The sequence below is a fragment of the Aphelocoma coerulescens genome, chromosome 14 (assembly GCF_041296385.1).
Source record: "Aphelocoma coerulescens isolate FSJ_1873_10779 chromosome 14, UR_Acoe_1.0, whole genome shotgun sequence".
Lineage (NCBI taxonomy): Eukaryota > Metazoa > Chordata > Aves > Passeriformes > Corvidae > Aphelocoma > Aphelocoma coerulescens.
In genome coordinates, this window is record NC_091028.1 from 10,817,234 (window position 1) to 10,836,943 (window position 19,710).

At 47.9% G+C, this 19,710-nt stretch overlaps 1 protein-coding gene across 2 annotated transcripts; it reads left to right on the top strand.

Annotated features, from left to right (window-relative positions):
* The first annotated feature begins 8,392 nt into the window (after positions 1-8,392).
* Positions 8,393-19,455, top strand: DHRS7B (dehydrogenase/reductase 7B). 2 transcript variants are annotated; one of them, XM_069030393.1, is made up of 8 exons: positions 8,393-8,442; positions 9,378-9,520; positions 12,802-12,977; positions 14,472-14,587; positions 15,266-15,476; positions 16,121-16,213; positions 17,541-17,693; positions 18,034-19,455. In XM_069030393.1, exons 3-8 carry the CDS (start codon positions 12,827-12,829, stop codon positions 18,237-18,239), a joined length of 930 nt encoding a protein of 309 aa, XP_068886494.1. In that variant the 5' UTR covers positions 8,393-8,442; positions 9,378-9,520; positions 12,802-12,826; the 3' UTR covers positions 18,240-19,455. The 2 variants fall into 2 exon arrangements, with proteins under 2 accessions (XP_068886494.1, XP_068886493.1); XM_069030392.1 differs by lacking the exon at positions 9,378-9,520 and having other exon boundaries at positions 8,405-8,442.
* Positions 19,456-19,710: the final 255 nt, after the last annotated feature.

Consider the following 19,710-nt stretch of genomic DNA (forward strand, 5'->3'; position numbering starts at 1 on the left):
GTAAATGAATCACTTAGTGGACAATACAACAATCATCTGTTCAGCTTCTATTCATTATCAAAGACAATACAGAAGGATTGGCAGGGAATAGCCATGTGCCAGAGGGAGCCCTTTAGGAAATACCACAGAATCTGGACTGGCTTTTGTCTGTTCTTCTATTGTGTTCTGACAATGCTTTGCTAATGAATGTCCAACATCATCTCAGTTGTCTTTTTCTTTTTTTTCTCCCCAAAACCAGATGAGTGGTAATCTTGGCCTTCCAGGGTTGCTTGTTCCTGTTGGGAAGTCTTCCACACATTCCACATGTATCAGTTTAGCCAAGGTCCAGAAAGCTGAGGATGTGTTGTCTCAGGCCCTCTGGGAAATCCCACTGTAGGTGATGAGACAAAATCCTTTGATTTGGGCAAAAATCCATTAAGTTTTAAAGAAATCATCACGTATCTTTGAAACACGCAGTACTTCAGTGAGTTGTATACTCAGTAAATTTGTCTTTTGTTACTCTATTTGAAAGGACAATAACCTCATTCTGAGAAATAAGCTGCTTTTCCATAGGGAGTATTTACACTGCTCATTCCCAGCGTTATCATGGGAGTTATCTGCAGGAAACTGCAGGCTAAAGGGAATCCCCATCAGGAATCTGGGGAGCTAAACACCTATGCTAGAACAAACAGAGGTAAGGCAATTTCAAGCACTAAAATGCTGTCATTATGCCTCAGAATTGATGATCCACTGACATTCCCATCTCTTAGGAGTTACTGGTTTGGAATAGCTCTGAGTTCACACTTGAAGGTGTAGCAGGTACCCAGAGGGGTTCCCTTTTCTTACCTGGTTCCTTGGCTCACTCCTACGTTGCTGCTGCAACTTTAAGCTCCTGCAGCGTTGCTGGTTGGACTCTGTGGTGCCCCGCAGTGCAAAATCACTGTGACAGTCTGAGTTAAGAAAAAAGGGCAACAGTGATACACTTAAGAGAATAAACAGGCTTTTCTGCTGAGAAAATGCATGTGGAATAGCACCCAGATTTGACTTTTCAAGGCTGTCTCTGAGGTTGTTTTATTTTGTATTAAAGAAAATCTGAGGCTCTGCAGCAAATTTCTGCAGCCAGGGGTGATTTCTGTCAAATCCAGTGACAATGGAGGATGTGGGTTTCTAGTTAACACTATCTGGAATTTGAGATAGAAATGCACACTTCATAACATCTTGCTTTGAGCTCAGTCTTCCAAATAAAACAGACAGAGATGGCATCAAACCCTCCAGGGCTTATGCTTGCAAAATCCCCACCAAGTTCGCTGCAAGCTCGGTGAGCAATTTGGGAGTTTTACTCACAGCATGAACTCAGAATGCCACTGAAGGTGGGACTTGAGGGCTGACAGCCCCTCTGGGGGCTATTTCTGATATTACTATTTCCAGCTTCTCGCTGTCCTTCAGCTGGAGATCATTCCTGCAGAAATGGGGGCTGCAGGATGGGTGGCACATCTTCTCCTCTCCATGTCACTGCAGTGCTCAGAATAGCAATGGAACCTGAAATAATTGGGGGGTTGGATTAATACCCTGGGCTGTGTGTGGGGATGCACAGCCCAGCTGCCACCTCGGGGGCAAGACTGAGACCTCTGACAGCGAGCTGGGGCAGCAACAGCCAAAATCCATCCTCCTGGAACTGCTACAGCTCTTTGGGAGACACAATTAGTATCACAGCTACCTCCAGACACACCATTCTTGGTACCTGCAAGGCCAAACTGCCAGGTAGAGTGCTGAAAATGGGTGGTTATAGCACCCTAAAACTGCAATCCTGAATGCTGCCCTTTCAATAAAAAAATCTATCACTGGCTAGGGAGAGAAAACTACAGAGCTTCTGATAAACAGTAGTTCATTTTGCAAGATCATTGCCACCATTTGCACTAATTGACTCTTTTTTATAGTAATCTCTGTTAAAAGACAGAATTTCTCAAGTATCCTTTTGGTAGGGAAAAAAACCCTGATTATGTTAACGCTCAGTATATTAAAGGCATCATCCTTATTTTGGGAGAAAGAAGAACCAGAATAATTACCCTCCTTTGTTTAATAAACTTCCCCTAAAATATATATATATAAAAAATTTATTCAGTAAAGTTCTGTTCCTCCCTGCTCTGGTAAAGAATTTTTTTTGTTAGTCCCTCGAGTGGATGCTTAAGTCAGGTCTCGCTGTAATTACACACCTCGCAGCAGTGCGGGAGACTTAATTAATAGAGTCACTGTAGGTGTGTTGTCAGACAGATACAACTCAGTGCTGCTGGAGGAGGCACCAGCATCCAGCTGCAGTGGGCATATTGGGGAAGAAAATTCAAGTTTGAAGAGGATTTTGAGATCCTCCTGCAAAAAGCAGCGCGGACACACCCAGCAGCCTCTGTTCAAAGCCCCTCAACTCCATCATAAGGGAGTCTGTGGTTTTAAAAATCTCTCTGTACTCACCAGGAGACGCTCTGCCACACGGCAAGATTTCAGATTCTCTCCTCCCCTCCTCCCAAAAGTGTGACTCACCAGTTTCAAATGGTGACATTTCATTCCCAAACTATTCCGGGAGCAGCTGGCTCCATAGCACATGGGGATGTGGGGAGAAGGGAGGAGGGAAGGAAGAGCCAGCTTGCACAGTCAAAGCCACTCATTCTCTCCCCCACACAGGTATGTTGCTTTTAAATTCCAGAACCACATAATTTAGGACACGCTGGCAAATTCCATCGGAGGAAAACAATAAAACAAGCACATTTCAGAGGGTAAACAAAAATATCTGCACACGCCGGTGATGCAATTCCCTGTCAGCCAGGAGGAATTGGAGAGGGGTTTGCTCTCCAGATGGAGTAGATGTGAGGAAATGCCCTGTCCCCACTTCTCACTCTCCATACGAGTCCGAACCCCGCAGTTCTGGGCGAATTTCTGTGTGATGCAGGGTCAGGGTTTAGTCAGCATCAGTATCTTACTAATGATGAACAAATGCATGTGCAGTGAGACGCTGACAACAGGGGAATGACAGAGAATCCGTGTCAGCTCCCGGTCCCGAGAGGAGTTTTGTGTCACGCTGCAGTCCGGCATCGCTTTGTCCCTGCTGTGGGGACATCGCTGCCATTAGCACAACATCCTGCATGTGGGGAGCGGCATGGACACCGGCCTGGTCAGCGCACATGTGCACGCACAGAAACACAGGATATTCTGAGCTGGGAGGGACCCACAAGGATCACCGAGTCCAACTCAGACGTGAATGGCCCATCCTGGGGATCGAACCCGCCACCTTGGCGGTGGCAGCAGTGGCCGGTGCGGGGCCGAGGACAGGAGCGAGATCTCGGACTGTCACTCTGTGCGTGGCTGTGGGGTCCGAGCAGCCACCCAGCCCCAGCCCCAGCCCCAGCCCCAGCCCCAGCCCCATTCATGAATGCTTGCCAGACCGCACCGGGAGGGAGGGCGGGGAGCTGTGCGCGACGGAAGCCGGCGGGAGCGCCGGGATGCCCGCGGGCGCTGGCACAGCAGCCTGGCACCGAGGCACTGGGGACACCAGGCTGCGGGGACCATCCCCAGGGAGGCGACAGCCTCAGGGAGACGTGGCGGGGGCCCAGCCCCTGGTTCTCCCTGTGTGTGCCGGATTGGAGTGCCGGGAACAGGCTGTCACAGCACAGCCCAGCCCTGTGCATGTCTGCACAGGAAATGTTTGATTACAGCTTCATTCATCTCCTCTGCTGCCGTTGGAAAAGGGGACGCTGTTCCTGTGGATTTCTCTGCCCCGCAGCAGCTTGGGATCTTGCGCTGGCCAGATCCAAGCCTAATTCCCATTTTTTTTTTCTCTGGGAGAGCCCCACTGAAAGCAGTGCTCATTCAAGGAAGAGGAGGGTGGCTCGCTGCTCGATCCTGGTATGCAGCAGCAATGACCTTGGCTAGGTAACCATCTCCTGAATACAAAGATGGATATAAAAGCAGCAATCCCCTTTTTAAAAAACACCCAGTCTTCTGCTAAGGTAGGGAAAGGCAGTGATTTGTTAAATAAATGCGTCTGTCAGGGCTGGATTTTTTTCCCAGCTTCCCTAAATGCCCTTCACCAGCAGAGAGGGGGAGGGGACCTGCTCTTTGAAGCCTTTTCCTTATGGGAATAGAAAACACGGAAAGAATTCAATTCTCTGCCACAGCCCAGCAGCACTGATCCACACTTCAAACCCCAAAGCCCGGGAGCCCGGCGGGCTGGTGGGTGCTTGGAGCCTGCAGTACCACAGATTAGCCTTGTTCGATATCCAGCATCATTAAGCGGCCCCCGTGGTGTTAAAGCACAGAAAGAGGGGCAGGAATGGAGCCTGGGGAAGAAAAATTAGGAAATTCTGTGCAGAAAGAACTGCGGTTATCCAAATCTTTGATCAAAGCACCATCTAGTGAAGAACAGGCTCCTTGCAGCTGGCAGCGCTCTGGGCAGCTGCACCAACATTTGCCTTTCACCACAGGTTTGCTGCTAAAAACCCCCAAATATGCACAGCCCGTGCTGGACCTGAACGAACAGGAACATACCCCCAAATTGCTGCCTTCTCCTTAAATCTTTCTCAGTGGAAACGCGTTTCTCTCCTCCCCTCATCTCCCACCAGAGAATCTCAGCCCCCCTGAAACCCGCAGGGAATGAGGCAGCACAGGAAGAGAAGGATTTCCATGTTGTAGTTTGGGAGCTAAGGAAAAGAAAAGGTAAGTGAGCAGTCCAAGGTCGTGCAGGAAGCCAGAGGCAGATCCGGGAATAGAGATCAGCCACCCTGGACCCAGGGATGCCTGAACAATAGCACAGCCTCTCCCTCTGTTGTCATTTAACTCCTTCCTGACCCACCAAAACCCACGAGAGGGGTGGGCTCTCCACTCCTCTGCAGATGTGCCTGTGGCTTTACAGCTCTTGAGGGCTCAGCCCTCAGCCCTTACTTGCTTTTCCCGCTCCAAACCAAGAAGGGAAGGCAGCAGGGAAGGACAGGGTTGGATATCCTGAGAGCAGTGAAGCTGCAGGTAGGAAATATTTCTGTACAGTGGGCCTGAGCTGTCCTCTCAGCAATTAAAAAAGACCCAATTAGCATCTTTTTATGGAGATGGTATCTCAGCTTTGCCATGTCTGTGTGTGACAAAACATCACTATCTCCCCTGGAATGATTGTGGAGTGTGGGGATCTTTAGCTGCAGGAGGAGAAGATATTGCTGCCTCTCCCACTCCCCCGGCTTTTGGGTTATCCGCAAGGATTGGGGATTTGCAACACGATCACACATCAGAAATGCAGTTTCAATAAGTCTACACTGTTCTCACACTGAGCTTGGAAATGCTGCAGTGCAGGCTCTGGAGGAAACAGTAATTACAAACAAACCCTATAGAAAATAGCTGGAAAAGAAAAATAATACTCAGGTGGTGGAAAAAAACTGAACTGCAATGAACTGAACCTGCAGCAAAATTCTCCCAGAGACAAGAGCTGAGAAAAATAGTGACCAAGTATCCAGAAAGAGTTCTCTGAAAGGAGTTCGTTGTCCTTGAGTCAGAGCCCAGGTCCAAACCAGAACTATAACTGGGGCAAAAGTTAAGATAGGGCAAAAGCCCCATCTTCTTGGGTCACTGTCTGGAAGAGACACAGACAAATCTGCAAAGAGCTGCAGGGGCAAAGAATTGGAAAAGCCCTGAGAAGCCCTTATTTTTCTGTTTTCCATCCCAGGTCTTTTTTTTTTCCCCTACCACCCTAGAATGTTTTCATTCACTCCTATAAATCCAATTATGGGAGCAGGGAGGGGAGGAGGAGAGTCTGCACCCTTGTAGAGAGGCTGAGACAAGAAAATCTTTAATCATGCCACAACCCTTTGAACATTTACATCTTCCAGCCAAAGGCACTGTGAAACTGGCAGCTCTCAGTTCAAGCTAGTTCAGGGATGTTTTCCCTGGGGAAGAGTTTTATTACCCTGTGGGGATTTCTGCCCAGATCTTGGCTCTTAGGGTAAGCAACCAAAGGTTTTCTTACATCAAGAAGCTACATCTTGTACTCCTGGAGAAAAAAGATGACAAATAAGAGCCCACAAGAACTAGGGCACAAAATTACTGCCCTAGAGACTAGGGTTAAAAGGCTGCAGATCTGCACTCAGTAATGCAGTAAAGCAGATGTCACCAAACATAAGTACAAATAGTTCATTGAGTTTGGAGATCTTTTCTTTTCTCCCCCTCAAAAAAGAGCTCCTGCACTGCAAGAGGGCAGTGATAGAACAGCAGGATGTTTGTCAAGAAAGTGTTAACATGCTAAAAGGATTCTGGCCCTTTGCAGTTGTGGCCAGATAGGGTGAGAAAGAAAAGAGGAGAGATTTGAGTGCTAATAAAAACAACAAGCATGGTTTTAGATTATACCAACATTTACCAGTTGGGGCTTGCACAGTCTCCAAAACCAGTCCTAGATTTGGGGTAGATTCTCCACTAATGTTTCTGAGAACAAAGACATGTCAACATAAGTAAATCATCTAATCCCCATCCAGTGTGTGATGTGCCAATGAGCAGGCTTAAATCAGAGGTGAATTTGTTGCTAATTACATTAGATTAACCTAAGAAAATGGAATCCCAATCAAAGCAACAAAGTCAAGCTTTACTTCATTGGCTTTCCCTCTCCAATTGCAGCTCCAGTCTGACCCTTTGCTGTGTGACTCACCGGGCACTTGGTTTCAGTCAACTCTCCCAGCTCCTGCCAGTCTGGGGACAGACCATTCCCTGTTAAAATAAACACCTGGGAGATACCAGGTAAATGACCAGAGCAGCTTGGGCAGAGCTCTCAGGTAACTGCTGTCCTGTGCATTAGGCTACAGCTCTTCCTGCCCCGCTTGGGTGGGAAAGAAGGACTCAAATGGCTTTTTCCAGCTCTGATTTTCAGAAGACAGCACCAACTACAGCTCCCAGGAAGGCTGCCATAACATAACCCTTCTTCTGGGTTTGATTTTTTGATTTCATTTGTGTAAATAAAATTATTGATTCTTCCATTTCCTTCCATATTGTCCCTGAAGTCAAAAAAGTGCATTATCATCCTTCCTTTCAGAATGTGTTTTTTTCAAGGAAGATTTTGAATTATTTTCTGCTTTTTTCCCTGAAATATTGATTAGTTACTAATGATGCACCGACGCTGAAGCTCTGAATTAATTTCAGTGTTTTCCTTATTAGAAGAGAGGAGCATAAAAAAGTTATCATAAAAATTTATGATAAAACCATCTTTCAAAGAGCTGCTGCAAAAAGCTGTCCTTTATCCTGCTGCTGTTCACATGGAAAGACATCTGGGATTAACTGCCCTTGGAAAACATTTCTGAAACACTTCTTGGAAAACACACTGAGTGCCTCTGCAAATGTGCCTGCTGCTCACAAACACCTTCACAAAGAGGTGGAGAAGCTCCCTGTGCCTTTCCTTCCTCAGGGCAAGAGTCCTGGCACATTTGGACTTTGGGATCACTGGAGTCAGGTTTGTGCTACAGCCTGGCAACGCTCTATGGCCCTTATCAGTGCCAGCACTCGAGCGAGGGGATTTAAAGCTGCACAACCTGCAGCACATTCAGGCCCCATTTCTGCACAGAGCTCATGGAAAATCAGAGAAATCAGGTTTTCCCCAGGCATGGCTTTGAAAAAGGCTCTGTAGAAATGCCTCTTTTCTCCTACTACAGGAATTTGCCATTATTCTTCACAGTCACTCCTTGCACAGAGTCCTGTCCTGTGCCAGTGTCACTCAGGCACAGGGTGGGATTTTGGGGGTGTCCTGTGCAGGGCCAGGAGTTGATGACCCGTGTGGGGCCCTTCCAACTGAGCTTATCCTGTGATTGTTTCTGCATCTTCAGTTTTCATGCGGAGATACCAAAGAGGACAGAATTTAGGTCGGTGTAATCATCAATGAGCACGTAAAACAGTGACCACCGCAGATGGGAATTCAGGATGTGCAGGGAGGGTTCACAGACGGACCAGGACCTGCTCCGTGGGGCCTAGTAATGGCACAAGGGGAATGGACACAAACCGATGACCAGGAAGTTCCACCTGGAGATGAGAAAAAACTTCCCTGTGCAGTGCCCGAGCCCTGAACAGAGAGCGGAGAGGGTGTGGAGGCTCCCTCACCGGAGATACTCCAGAGCTGTCTGGATGCAGCCCTGTGCTGTGCTCTGGGATGGCCCTGCTGAGCAGAGAGGCTAAACCAGATGCCCCATAGTGGTCCCTTCCAGCCTGATCCCTTTGGGATTTTGGGATTCTGGGGCCCAGAGCAATCCCCCCCGGGCGAGAATCCTGAGAGGCCGGAACCCGTGGTCGGCAGCGCCGCTCCCCCGTCGGGCTGCACAGGCGGGCGGACGGGTGAGGGCAGCGGCTCTCCGGCGACGACTTCCGGTTGGCGTCAGGGCGGAGCGGGCGCCCAGCGGAGCCGGGCGGAAGTGCCCGCGGCGCCACTTCCGGCGGTGCCATGGTGACGGCGGTGACCAGGTGGGGCCGGGGAACGAGGAGGGCCGGGAGGGCACACGGGACACCCGGGAGGGGCCGGGGGGCTGCGGGTGCGGCCCTGAGAGGGGTGGGGGTCTGGGAAATGCGGGAGAGGTTAGGAGAACGCGGCGCTGGTGTGCGCAGGGACAGCCAGCGCTCTCCAGGACAGAGTTCACCGCTGGTACTGGCATTAGACACGTAGTTGTAGATAAATCAGGGAGACAGCCAGCTGTCATGTTCGCACGGTGGCTTAGGTGGTTCTTGATTTGGTAAATGTGGGCAAAATGCTCTCTTTGGAACAACAAATGTTTCGATTTTCTAATCATGCCACCTTTGTTTCTGTCCCAAACCCCAATAGAGGATTTCCGCGTGGGAGGGTTGGAATTACAGTTTGTAACTGAGTAAAAGTGGCAGGAAGATTTATGACAAGACGATTTATTAGAATCCTGTACTGGTTTGGGTTGGAAGGGACCTTAAATCCCATCTCATTCAACCCCTGCCATGGACAGGGACACCTTCCACTAGACCAGATGGAAGACCAGATAATTTCTCAAGTCCAGGCTGATTTTTGGGTGCTGGAAACATATTTTTTCCCCTCTTGCTGCACCATGGGTTGAGGTTGTTGTTTTGCATAACAATTATGGAAGAACTTAGGCAGGATCCATTGAATGACTGCTGAGATACGACACAATTTCCTTAGGTGATGCTTCAGGTGATGCCTGGGTGACAAATTTATTTTGAGAATTACAGTTAGGTTGCCGTTTTCCTTCTCGTGTTTCCTGTTTGGAATGAGGAGCTCTGTCACTTGCTGCATTCCTCCTTAGGCATTTCACTGGTTTCAGAAGTTTGAGGTCACTTCTATCTTTTCAGTCTGGGGGTTAAATTCCCCCCCTTCCATTGGAAAGGTCAGGGCCTGTATTCCCAAGGTTTGTTTTTAGAGGCAGCCCGTGGCTCAGCTGGCATTGGACTCGGCACATTTGCTTGGATTGCTGCCATTTCCAAATTTAATTTGGGGCTGTCCTGCTCTGGGACCAGAGGGAGCCTCCAGCTCAGAGTCACTGCAAGTGAGCCCTTTTCTCAGGTAGGACATTGTGCTTTCTTCACACTAAATTCCTCACTCAAGCTTAGAGGGGCTGTGCTTTTTCCCTTAGGAAAACCAGGGTTTTTTTCCCTTCCTTTTATCCCCCCAACCTTTGGATTTGGGAATGCAGCCTCCCAGTTGCTGCCACTCGTCACGTAAAGGACAATGTGGTTCTGGGAGCCTGGAGCTGCAGAATCAGTGTTGTTTGGGGAAGCTTTCAGGGGTTTGGTTCTTTGGGACCTGGTCTCATCTTTGCTGCCTTTAGTGCACCCTTGACCTTATTAATTAATATCCTCGTTCCTTCAGAAACCATTGTCCTGGCTTTTATAGGATAACATCCAGTTTTTGTTTCAGGGGGAAAGTTCTGGAGGATTTTTTTAAATTGGATAAATGTGATTTATTCTGTGGGAAGCCTTCAAAAAGTTTCCAATCACCTGTATTTGCTTACATTATCAGTGTTCTTATTTCTGCTCTCTAACAATCTCCATGTTCCAATCCTGCCTTTTGGGATGGAGAATTGGGAATTACAGGACTTGATTTGAACCATTTTATGAGCAGTGGCTTCTCTCATTCTGAAAACCTGATGTTATATACATCACCTGTTAATAACAGGGTTTTTTCAGCATGAATACCCAAATTATTGAACAAAGGTGATAGTGGGGTGTCAGACCTTTGAGCAGGAGGTCTGAGATACTCAGTTCATCTCAAATTATGCGTGGAACCCACGTGTTCCTCACCCACGTTTTTAATGTGACACAGCACTGGCTGCTCTGGGGTATCTTTGGCTGCTTCAAAATGTTACCTAAAGTTGGGTTTGTGATAGAAGCAAGTCACGAAATCAAAGCAAAACTTGTTGCTGTAGGTCTGAAGTGCTACAGAAGTTCTTCTGTCCCAAATAATTTATTCAGCTGGGTTTTCCTCTCTCTCCTTCTCTCTCTCTGACTGAACTGAGATTTTCTTTGTTTTGGGGTTTTTTTAAGAGGCCATTTGAGCACCTTGGAAGAAGGTACTGCATCTGCATACCCTAATATAAAGGGATTTACATCTCTGACTGGCAAATCCTTCTCTCTCTTGCTCCACTTCCTTCTCTTCCCTATCCCATGTTTCCCCCCCCTCAGAGGAGTTACCTGTTGATGCAGACTCCAGCCTGGAAGCTGCCAAAGCAGGTTGTTGCCTGGATTCTTGCCTTGCTGCAGCCTTCAGACAGAGATGGACAATCTGCCCAGTTCCTGTGTATAACATGGAGAAAAAGGAAAGAAAAACAATAAAAGACTTGGAAATATTTTCAGATCTCAGTGTGCTTTAGTTAGGAGAGGTGTCAGGAAAGCCCCCTCTTCCCAGGTACCTTTTCACCTGCATTTCACTGAAACCAGAACCAGAGCAGGGCTAGATTTTTCCAGTGCCTCATGAGGGAAGTGCCACTGCACCTGTCAGCTCCCACTTTGGAAATAATGAAAGGGCCTAAACGTGGGCTGAAGATTTTTTTTTTATTCCAGAATGTCCTCTAAGCCCAGTGTCAGCACAGCACCTGTTGTTCCTGCCCACACCTCGTGTTCTGACTCTCAAGAGACCTTTGAGAGAGCAAAAAAAGGGGAATTATAAAGAAGGCAGCTGCTTTCAATGACCAGCTGAGCATGAATCAGTCAGGAGAACCTTCTCATCCAGCCTGAAGAGGCCAGTGGCCTTGTGTCAAAACATCCCTTTCCCAGGAATTATTTCAGGGAAGATCCATTCTCTCATGTCAAATCAACTGTACCAGTCCCTGGCTGCAAACCAGTATAAAATGCACCCTGTGTGCACTCCCTCAGCAAAGGGCTGGAGGAATAAGATGCTTTGCAATGGCCTGAGCTGAATCCTCCTTTTGGGTTTCTGCTTTCCCACTCTGGGCACGCTTCCTGTGCCCGGGGGAGCTGCTGTTCCGGATGTCTCCCTGCATTATCCACAGTGGATCACCCCAGGAAGGACTTCATACACACATGAGTTAGTTCAGGAGTGGGAAGCTCCAAAGGACCCCAAGAAGAGCTGTGTTCTTACTTGATGGTTTTGTGTTTAGACCTTGCCAAGTTTATTTAGAGCTGTCTTTATGTGTTATTTTATTGTGTTCCAGCTGTACCCCCAGAAATACTTACTTTATTCAGTTCACTACTATGTCAGCAAGCTGTTCACTGAGCAGCTATTTGAGGAATTCTCTCCAAGCTCCTGATGGATATCTGGAAGAGCCTGATATTTTCCACATTAGCTCTGTTCCATGGCATGCAGAGCCTCTGCCATACCCTCAGTTCCATACAAGCTCAGTCCTACTCAATGACACTGAATTCTGCCTTAGTTACCTCTTGTTTTCTGCTTCTCATGCTGTCCTTTATTTGAAGGAGCACAAACTGTGTGCCCAGAATTTCCCAGTATCTTCCCAGTAAATGCCTGTCTTGCAGTTCAGACTGCAAGAGTTCAAACTCTGCCTGCACAAGGAAGAAGGGAAGGGAAAATACACTGGTTTGGTTTTGACTTTATGTGTGACCCAGAAGATTCCAGGAAGGAGTTGTAATTAACTTTACTCCTTCACCAAGCTTTGATAAAAGCTCAGGGATATACTGAGGGAGAATTAGTGGCCTTTTCACAGAAGTCCCACTTGCTCTTTGGCCCTGTAGTAAGCTGTCACATAAACTACTCCCGTGAAGGAATGGCTTAGCAAGGAGATTAGGGCTATTCCTTGGTATCAGAATCCAATTCCAGGATGAGATTTCAGTGTGTTAAGCAAATAACTGGCTCAGAGAGAAAACCTGGAGCCTCCAAAAGACAGACTGGCTTATATCCATCTGGGATAATGCACAGTAACTGATCTCTGGCTTGTAGATACTGTGGTACTGACTGTTCTAGAGAAATCTGAGCAGTTTTATACAATCAGAAGAATGTGGAGAATTATCCCAGCCCCAAGGAACTTCCACTCCAAATACACTTGGTACAAGAGGGTGAATTTAGGGCAAAACATGGGAACAGCATCCCTAAGCCCAAGTTTGTTACGTGACAGCTGACAGGACACAATACCAAGTGTCCCGCTGGGATGTTCACATTACTATTTAAATGCTTAAAATTGGATACTGATGTGAACTTTCCAAAAGCCTAAATGAAGCAATGAGGAAAGCTGCAGAAGATACAGAGGTATCTTGGTGGTTTACTGGTGGTCTAAGGCAGGGTTAAGAAAAATAATTTCAAAATAGTTTTTAAGCCTTTGCTCATTTTCATAATGGTGAAATGATCTTTTTCCTTTCATCCTGTGGCTCTAGGAAGACACTTCAGAAAGGAAAGCTCATGGATTTCACGAGCACAGTCATCATCCCACTGCTTTTTGGCAGCTTGGGGATCTTCGCGCTGTTCCGGCTGCTGCAGTGGATGCGGATGCGAGCCTACCTGCAGGAAGCAGTGGTGGTGATCACAGGGGCCACCTCTGGCCTGGGGAGAGGTATGGACACAAAGGAGGGCACCAAGGGCAGGAAAAACAGGGGGTTGTGGCAGGAGCAGCTCTTGGAATAAAGCAGTAATGAGCTGAAAGTTCCTATTGATCTGAATTTTGAGAGATGTGGCTCCCACCTGAGTTATAACCACAGCCAGTGAAGGTTTGGATGCAAGAAAGTCTTCAGCAATTGTTACAGAAAATTTTAACTGTCCTGTATAAACTGGAGCTCATCAAAGCAAGAAATTAGATGCTGTTCTTGTGCTGTCAGGGGTCTTTCCCCTAAATCCTGAAAAAGCCAGGAAGCCAAACTGTTTCTTTAAAACCTCCCAGAACGGGTGTTCTGCACTCATGTTTGTTGTACTTCCAGCTGCTCTGCCAAACTTTCCACTCCTTCTCCCTGTCCCTCACCCTCAAGCTAAGGTACCTTTCCTCTCATGGTACAAATCCATCCAGTCTGAATTCAGATTCTTGGCATTATTAACACCAGGGAGTATTTTTTTCCAACTAAAACTTGCGTTTTGCTTCAATGGCTACATTCTCTAATTCTGCTTTCTATAACTGCTTTAAAAGCTGCTTGAAGAGAAGACAAGGTGCTCTCTGCTATCAAGGCCTTTCATTAGGATGAGTACATTTATAGAACAAATAGAGCTTTAATTGATGCTGCCTTTGCATGTGAGTTTGTCCCTAAGGACAGGGGTGTTCACAAACTGGCCAAAGGAGATGAACTGGTTCTTTCTGCCTGCCACAGCCAAAGAGTGGGAGTGGTAAAGGATCTTGTACTTCTCATCAAGAAGAGAGGAAATTAGTATTCCAGGAGAGACCTTCCAGCTGGAGCGCCATCAGTGCTGTTGGGTGTAGAGACTTCCACCATTGTACAGTAAAGTTTCCTCCCTTATTGACTCATTTGCAAGATCTTTTACAACTCCCCTCACTCCTAGCTATTGATACACCAGACCACCTCTAAGTACTGTGTGTTCATTGCCATCCACATGCAATTAGGAGGGCAATAGCTTGGCATCCCTTTCTCCAGCCTTTTCCTGATGAAGAGAATCACCTTGATCAAGCCATTAAATCCCAGGCTTCCAGAACCTCTGGAGGTGTTCATTAAAATTGAAACTCCTAAGACCAGGCTGTGCTGTGTTAGGTAACACACACAGAGTAACTGCAGTCCCTCTTAAGAAGAGCCTCAAGTCAAAAATGAAGAGGCACAGGCAAATTTGACCATCTGAGGGGGAGGATGTGTAAATACCACAATAACTGTCTAACCAGCACAGTATCTGTGAGCACAGCAACTGCCTCACCACTATCATGTGTCTGTCACAGTCCCAGGAGAGTGGGACGTGGCTGTGACCTCGCTGTAAATCAGCCTCACCATCACACAGCAGCAATAAAGCCACCTCTGAGCCCTGCAAGTTTTAGTTATCACCAGGTTTGATGTGGATCTCTCCTTTGTCTGATATTCAAATGCTTGCTTTTCTCTCTTCCTTGCTTCCTCCAAAGAATGTGCCAAAGCTTTCCATGCAGCTGGCTCCAAGCTGGTGCTCTGTGGCAGAGACAGTGAGAAGCTCAAAGAGGTGGTGCAGGAGCTTTGTGCCGTGAAGAATCACCGCAAAAACGTGAGTGTGGGACAAGGACAGACAGGCCTGTGGCCTCACATGGCCTGGATTTCTGCTTGGGTTGTTACAGAAGTTACAGAATTGCCTGTGGGTTGGTCTCTTGAGCAATAGGAAAAACGCAACTCCATGGTTAGGGATAGACGTTGCTATAGGAGTACATGGCATGTCATTCCTTGTAAAAACCCCACAAAAATAAGCCATCTTGGCTAGAAATGGAAGTGAAAGCACATGAGGGCAGAGTGCCCAGACCCTTTACACCTGTACCTCATACACTGAATCTGGAAAAGTGACTTTCCTTCTGTTGGCTTTTATTTTTTTATGTCTATGCCTGCTGACAGTGGCTAAGAAAGGTATTGCTGGCTTCTGTAGAAAACACACAGGTTACATTTTGCCTTTTTCAGATGTGTTTCCTTTAATAAGACAACAGAAAACTTTAGTACTTGAGGAAGATCTCCTTTGTCCCTTTCCTAGGCTCAGGTATAAGGAACAGGCTGCAGGAGCAGAGAAAGATGAGCACAACCTATTTCTGTCACGTATCCCTGCCACATGGAACTGCTGCACTGCAGTTGCACAGGGCCTGCATGGCCCTGCTCCTGTGCTTCCAGAGCTGGGGAATGCCATCATGAGCTGGCACATCCAGCACTGAACTGTATTTTGCTAACTTTACTTTATCCACAGACGCACAAACCTCACACTGTGCTGTTTGACCTCTCGGACACCAAAACTGTGGTAAATGCTGCTGAGGAGATCCTGAAGGCCTTGGGTCACGTGGACATCCTGATCAACAACGCTGGCATCAGCTTCCGAGGCACAATTGTGGACACGGGACTGGATGTGGATAAGAAAGTGATGGAAACAAATTACTTTGGACCTATAGCCCTCACCAAAGGTACCACATGGATTTAGCTGATGCCTCTGCAGACCAGCACAACTGAGCACAGCTTGACTTGTGTTTGTAATTGTACCTGGTACAGCACAGGGTGAGGGGGGAGGTTTGGGGGTTATGGGCAGGCCTGAGGAGGTGCTTGAGCATGACTGTATGGGAAGTACCCCACTGGAGATGATACCTGGTTCCATCTCCTGACTCTAGCCTGGCAGGAACTTACGAAGAGGTCCAGTTATCCTGTCTGCATTGACAGGGCACTGACAGGAGAACGTGTGGGGGTTACAGTGGAGCTGCAGCTTTCCTAGGAAGCTTTGGTTACACAGAAAGCTCAGCCTGGAGCGTGTCAGCTGCAGGAAATGGGAAGATGTTCTGGTGGCAGGAAAAGCAAGTCCTGCTGCCCAGCCTGTGGGAGACCAGAGCCACCACAGCAGCCCTTGTGCAGCTGCTGCCACAAGAAGTCTCCTCACAGGTGAACCTCGCAGCCAGACACAGCCTCAGTCAGGCATCCCAAGCACTGTCCCAACCCCTGCACTGAACAGGGATCTTGTAATTCCCTTCAGCATCTCTGAGTGCTCTGAAAGCTTTGATTCTTGACAGCAGCAATGGCAGGACTGTTGTCTGAATGGGTCTTTTCTGTCCTTTGCTAGCACTTCTTCCCTCCATGATCAAGAGGAGACAAGGCCACATTGTGGCCATCAGCAGCGTGCAAGGCAAAATAAGCATTCCTTTCAGATCTGCATGTAAGTACCTCCACAGAAGATGGGAAAGACATATTTGGGGCACCAGGCTGAATAAATACTTGGCTCCTGCTTCCACATTTAGCTCTCCACGGAACTGGCTGCAAGCAGGGAAGGCAGAGCTGTGCACCACCCTCAATGGGGTCACAAACCACTGACAGCACTCTCAAATACAAAATCTTAGCCCTGTCCTAAAGTTTTTAAGGGTTGGAGAAGGAGAATATGTTTTAAAAACAGCTTGATAGTCCTTGACTATCACTATAGTCCTTGACTATAACACTTGACAGCTACTATAATTCCATAATTTTATGGTATTTTATCCTTGTCATTTGCCTGCATTACCTCCTCTAAGAAAGCAGGAATTTTTTGTTTTAATAAATTATGAAGTGCCATAGTACAAACAATGCCAGAACAAAAGCCTAAACAATCTTGATCCAGCAAACTCTTCATGCTAAATCAGTTATGACAAGAAATATTGGTGGGATTACTGAAAAAAAGCCTTTTAGAAGATGGATGAACTAAGAGGAGAGTGTTTGGCACACAAGCATCTGTAAATCACTAAAAATAAACACTAGAAGTACAGTGGTGATGGCATACAGTGGGTCAGGAGTGGGGCTGAATGGGGGAGAACCTGGAATGTCTGAGCCATGGTGTTTTGCAGGTAATGTGGGTCCAATTGCTCAGGAAGTGTGTTCTGAGGAGCTCCCAGAATGCTTGCACAGGGCCCAGAGCCACGTGGATCTGGCAACCGGAATCTCAGCCCTTGCCTGGGTCCTTGCAGGGTGTGCAGCCTGTGCTGAGCTGGCTTTGGTGCTGCTGGTGTGGTGGTGGCAGTCACAGGTAGTGACCAAGCAAAAGGAGTCACTCAGCCATTTCACGGGGGAAAATCCTGCCCTAGGCCACGCTTCCCTGCTCTGCCTGTGTGATCTGGTGTTGCCTTATGTGCAGCTAAGCCCTGAACCTGCTCTGCAAGTTCCCAGTGCTCAGCACATGCAGGGCAGCCAGCTCTGCCTTCCAAAGGCTTTGGGTCTCCTTTATCAGAAGTGGGAGGCAGCTTGGGTTCACTCTGGAGTGCTTTGGCAGGGCTGTGATATTAAGCTCAGGATCCCAGCCAGTTTTCAACTCGAGTTTACGTTTTCCTAAATTGCCTCTCACTCCTGCTACCTGTTGCTGCCACTCACTAAACAAAAACAAATGTAGAGGCTGGAGAACAACTCTTGGGTTCTTGCTGAGAAGTGGCTGCATTGCAGTGGAAAACCCATTCAGAAAGTGAAAATTCCTTCAGCCCTGCTCCTTCTCTTTGGTGCACTGTCCTTTTCCTGTTTTCCAGATGCTGCCTCTAAGCACGCTACCCAGGCCTTCTTTGACTGTCTGCGAGCAGAGGTGGAGCAGTATGACATTGAAGTGACAGTTGTGAGCCCTGGATACATCCAGACAAACCTGTCCCTCAATGCTGTCACAGCAGATGGATCTCGCTATGGAGGTGAGATACCACTCGGTGCCCTATTTCTAAAGCATCTCCACATCACCAAGTTATTATAAAGTGTTTGCAACACATGGCCTCTGGTGGGGACACAGGTAAGCCCTGAAGGATCAAAAACCAACTTTGGATGCAGGGTAGGAACAGCAAGCCCCAAAATTTAGCCTTCCCAGACAGCAACTATTGCCTTCTGGGCCAACCACGAGGAACACCTGCCTGTGTTTACACCTGTGGAGTAAAATCCAAAGCAAGCAGCCACATACAGTTAGAGCATTCCTAGGAAAGGTACCTCAGTGAGGGTTTACCTGCTGGTGCTGGTGCTCACTCAGCTTTCCCTTGGCAGTTATGGACAAGACCACGGCCCAGGGACAGACGGCGGCCGAGGTGGCTCAGGTGGTTCTCAATGCAGTGGGACAGAAGAAGAAGGAAGTGCTTGTGGCTGGCCTGACCCCCTGCCTGGCTGTCTACCTGAGGAACCTCTGCCCCAGGCTCTTCTTCACCTTAATGGCATCTAGAGCAAAAAAGGAGAGAAAAGCAAAGGACTCTTAGAGCTCAGCTCACCTGAGCAGGGAGAGGCTGAGTCCCTGCAGTCAGCTGAGACATCACTGGAGGTGCTCCTGCAGAAAAATCCTTTCTCAAAATGCTGTTTACCAGTGCACAGAGACTGGGAGGTGATTTCCCTCACACTGCTGGAAGACAGCACCTAAACCTCAGCAGGAGAAGGAAGGGTGCTTGGACAATGGGGGAGAGCTGAGGCTGCAGGGGACGGGTCAAGGGAACACACTGCAGCCAGGGAGGCCCCTGTGCTGGAACACTCCTCACCTCACTCCAGGCATGCTCAGCTTTACTGGCCTGCTACAAATAAAACCCACCTGTTCTGCCTTCACACGAGCAGACCTTGGCTTTCCCCACTCCTGTGAAATACAGTCCTCAGCTGGGAGCTCTCGTGATCAGTGTCTCCTTTCCACTCCTTCCAGCCCAATCCAGGACATGCTGCTTGCAGTGGGGACACTTCACAGAGCCTCTTCCTGTTAACGTGCCAAGTCATCTGCTAAATTAAGCTCAATCCAGTGCCACTTTTAAAGAAGTAACTGATGTACAATTTGGGTGTATTTGGCCATCATTTTACCTGTCTGAATCGTGCCCTACTGATGTACTGGGACAGTTAATTCTGCAGTGACAGCACTCTCTGAATCCCAGCCCAAGGAATGCAGGGAAGCACTGAGCAGGTAGAACAGCATAGCAAGGCAGCTGCTGCCTGGACACACTGCACAGGTGACAGCAGCACACCTGGGCCACCTGCAGCACAGAGCAGGTGTGATCCTGTGGATGCCAGGCACTCTCTGGCACATAGAGAACCCATGTGTGTAGGGTGCAGAGCGTAGCAGACAGACCCTTTGTTCTCATCTGCTTTAAAGCAGTCACAGATGCTAATTAGGATCACATCCAGTGGGGAATGATAACCAGCCTGTTCACATATCACAGGCTTCAGGGAGCCTGACAGCCTGAAGGGGTGCCATGTTCCATTCCTCATCCCTTCTCCTCATATGAGGGATACCAGGACCACTAGGAAAAAGGAATTACTGCACAGAGAGAGGGCAGAAGTAATCTTAAAATTGAAATTAATTCTACTAGTATGAACCAAGGTCCAGCCCCCTCCTGCCACCTCCATGCACTTGCCAGCATTTTCCATGTGTCCTGCCTCATATGTCCTGCCTGGGAGTGCACATCTCATGACAAATAAATTACATTGCTATGAAATTAATCCCTTGGTCTACTCCAGCTCCTCACAGCAGGTAACATAAGAGGAAGGGAAAGCAGAAGGGTTTTGTTTTTCTTTACACCCCTGCAAGGTGCTATTGTACCAGTAGTAGCTGCAGAACAACATACTTTATCCCAGCCCTCTTTATGGGACCTGTTAGCTTACACAGTGTGAATCCACACCGAGGATTAGTCACACAAACTCTGATCCAGGTGCACAGGCTCAGCAGGACCTTCTCCTTCCAAAAGCCTTTTCTTA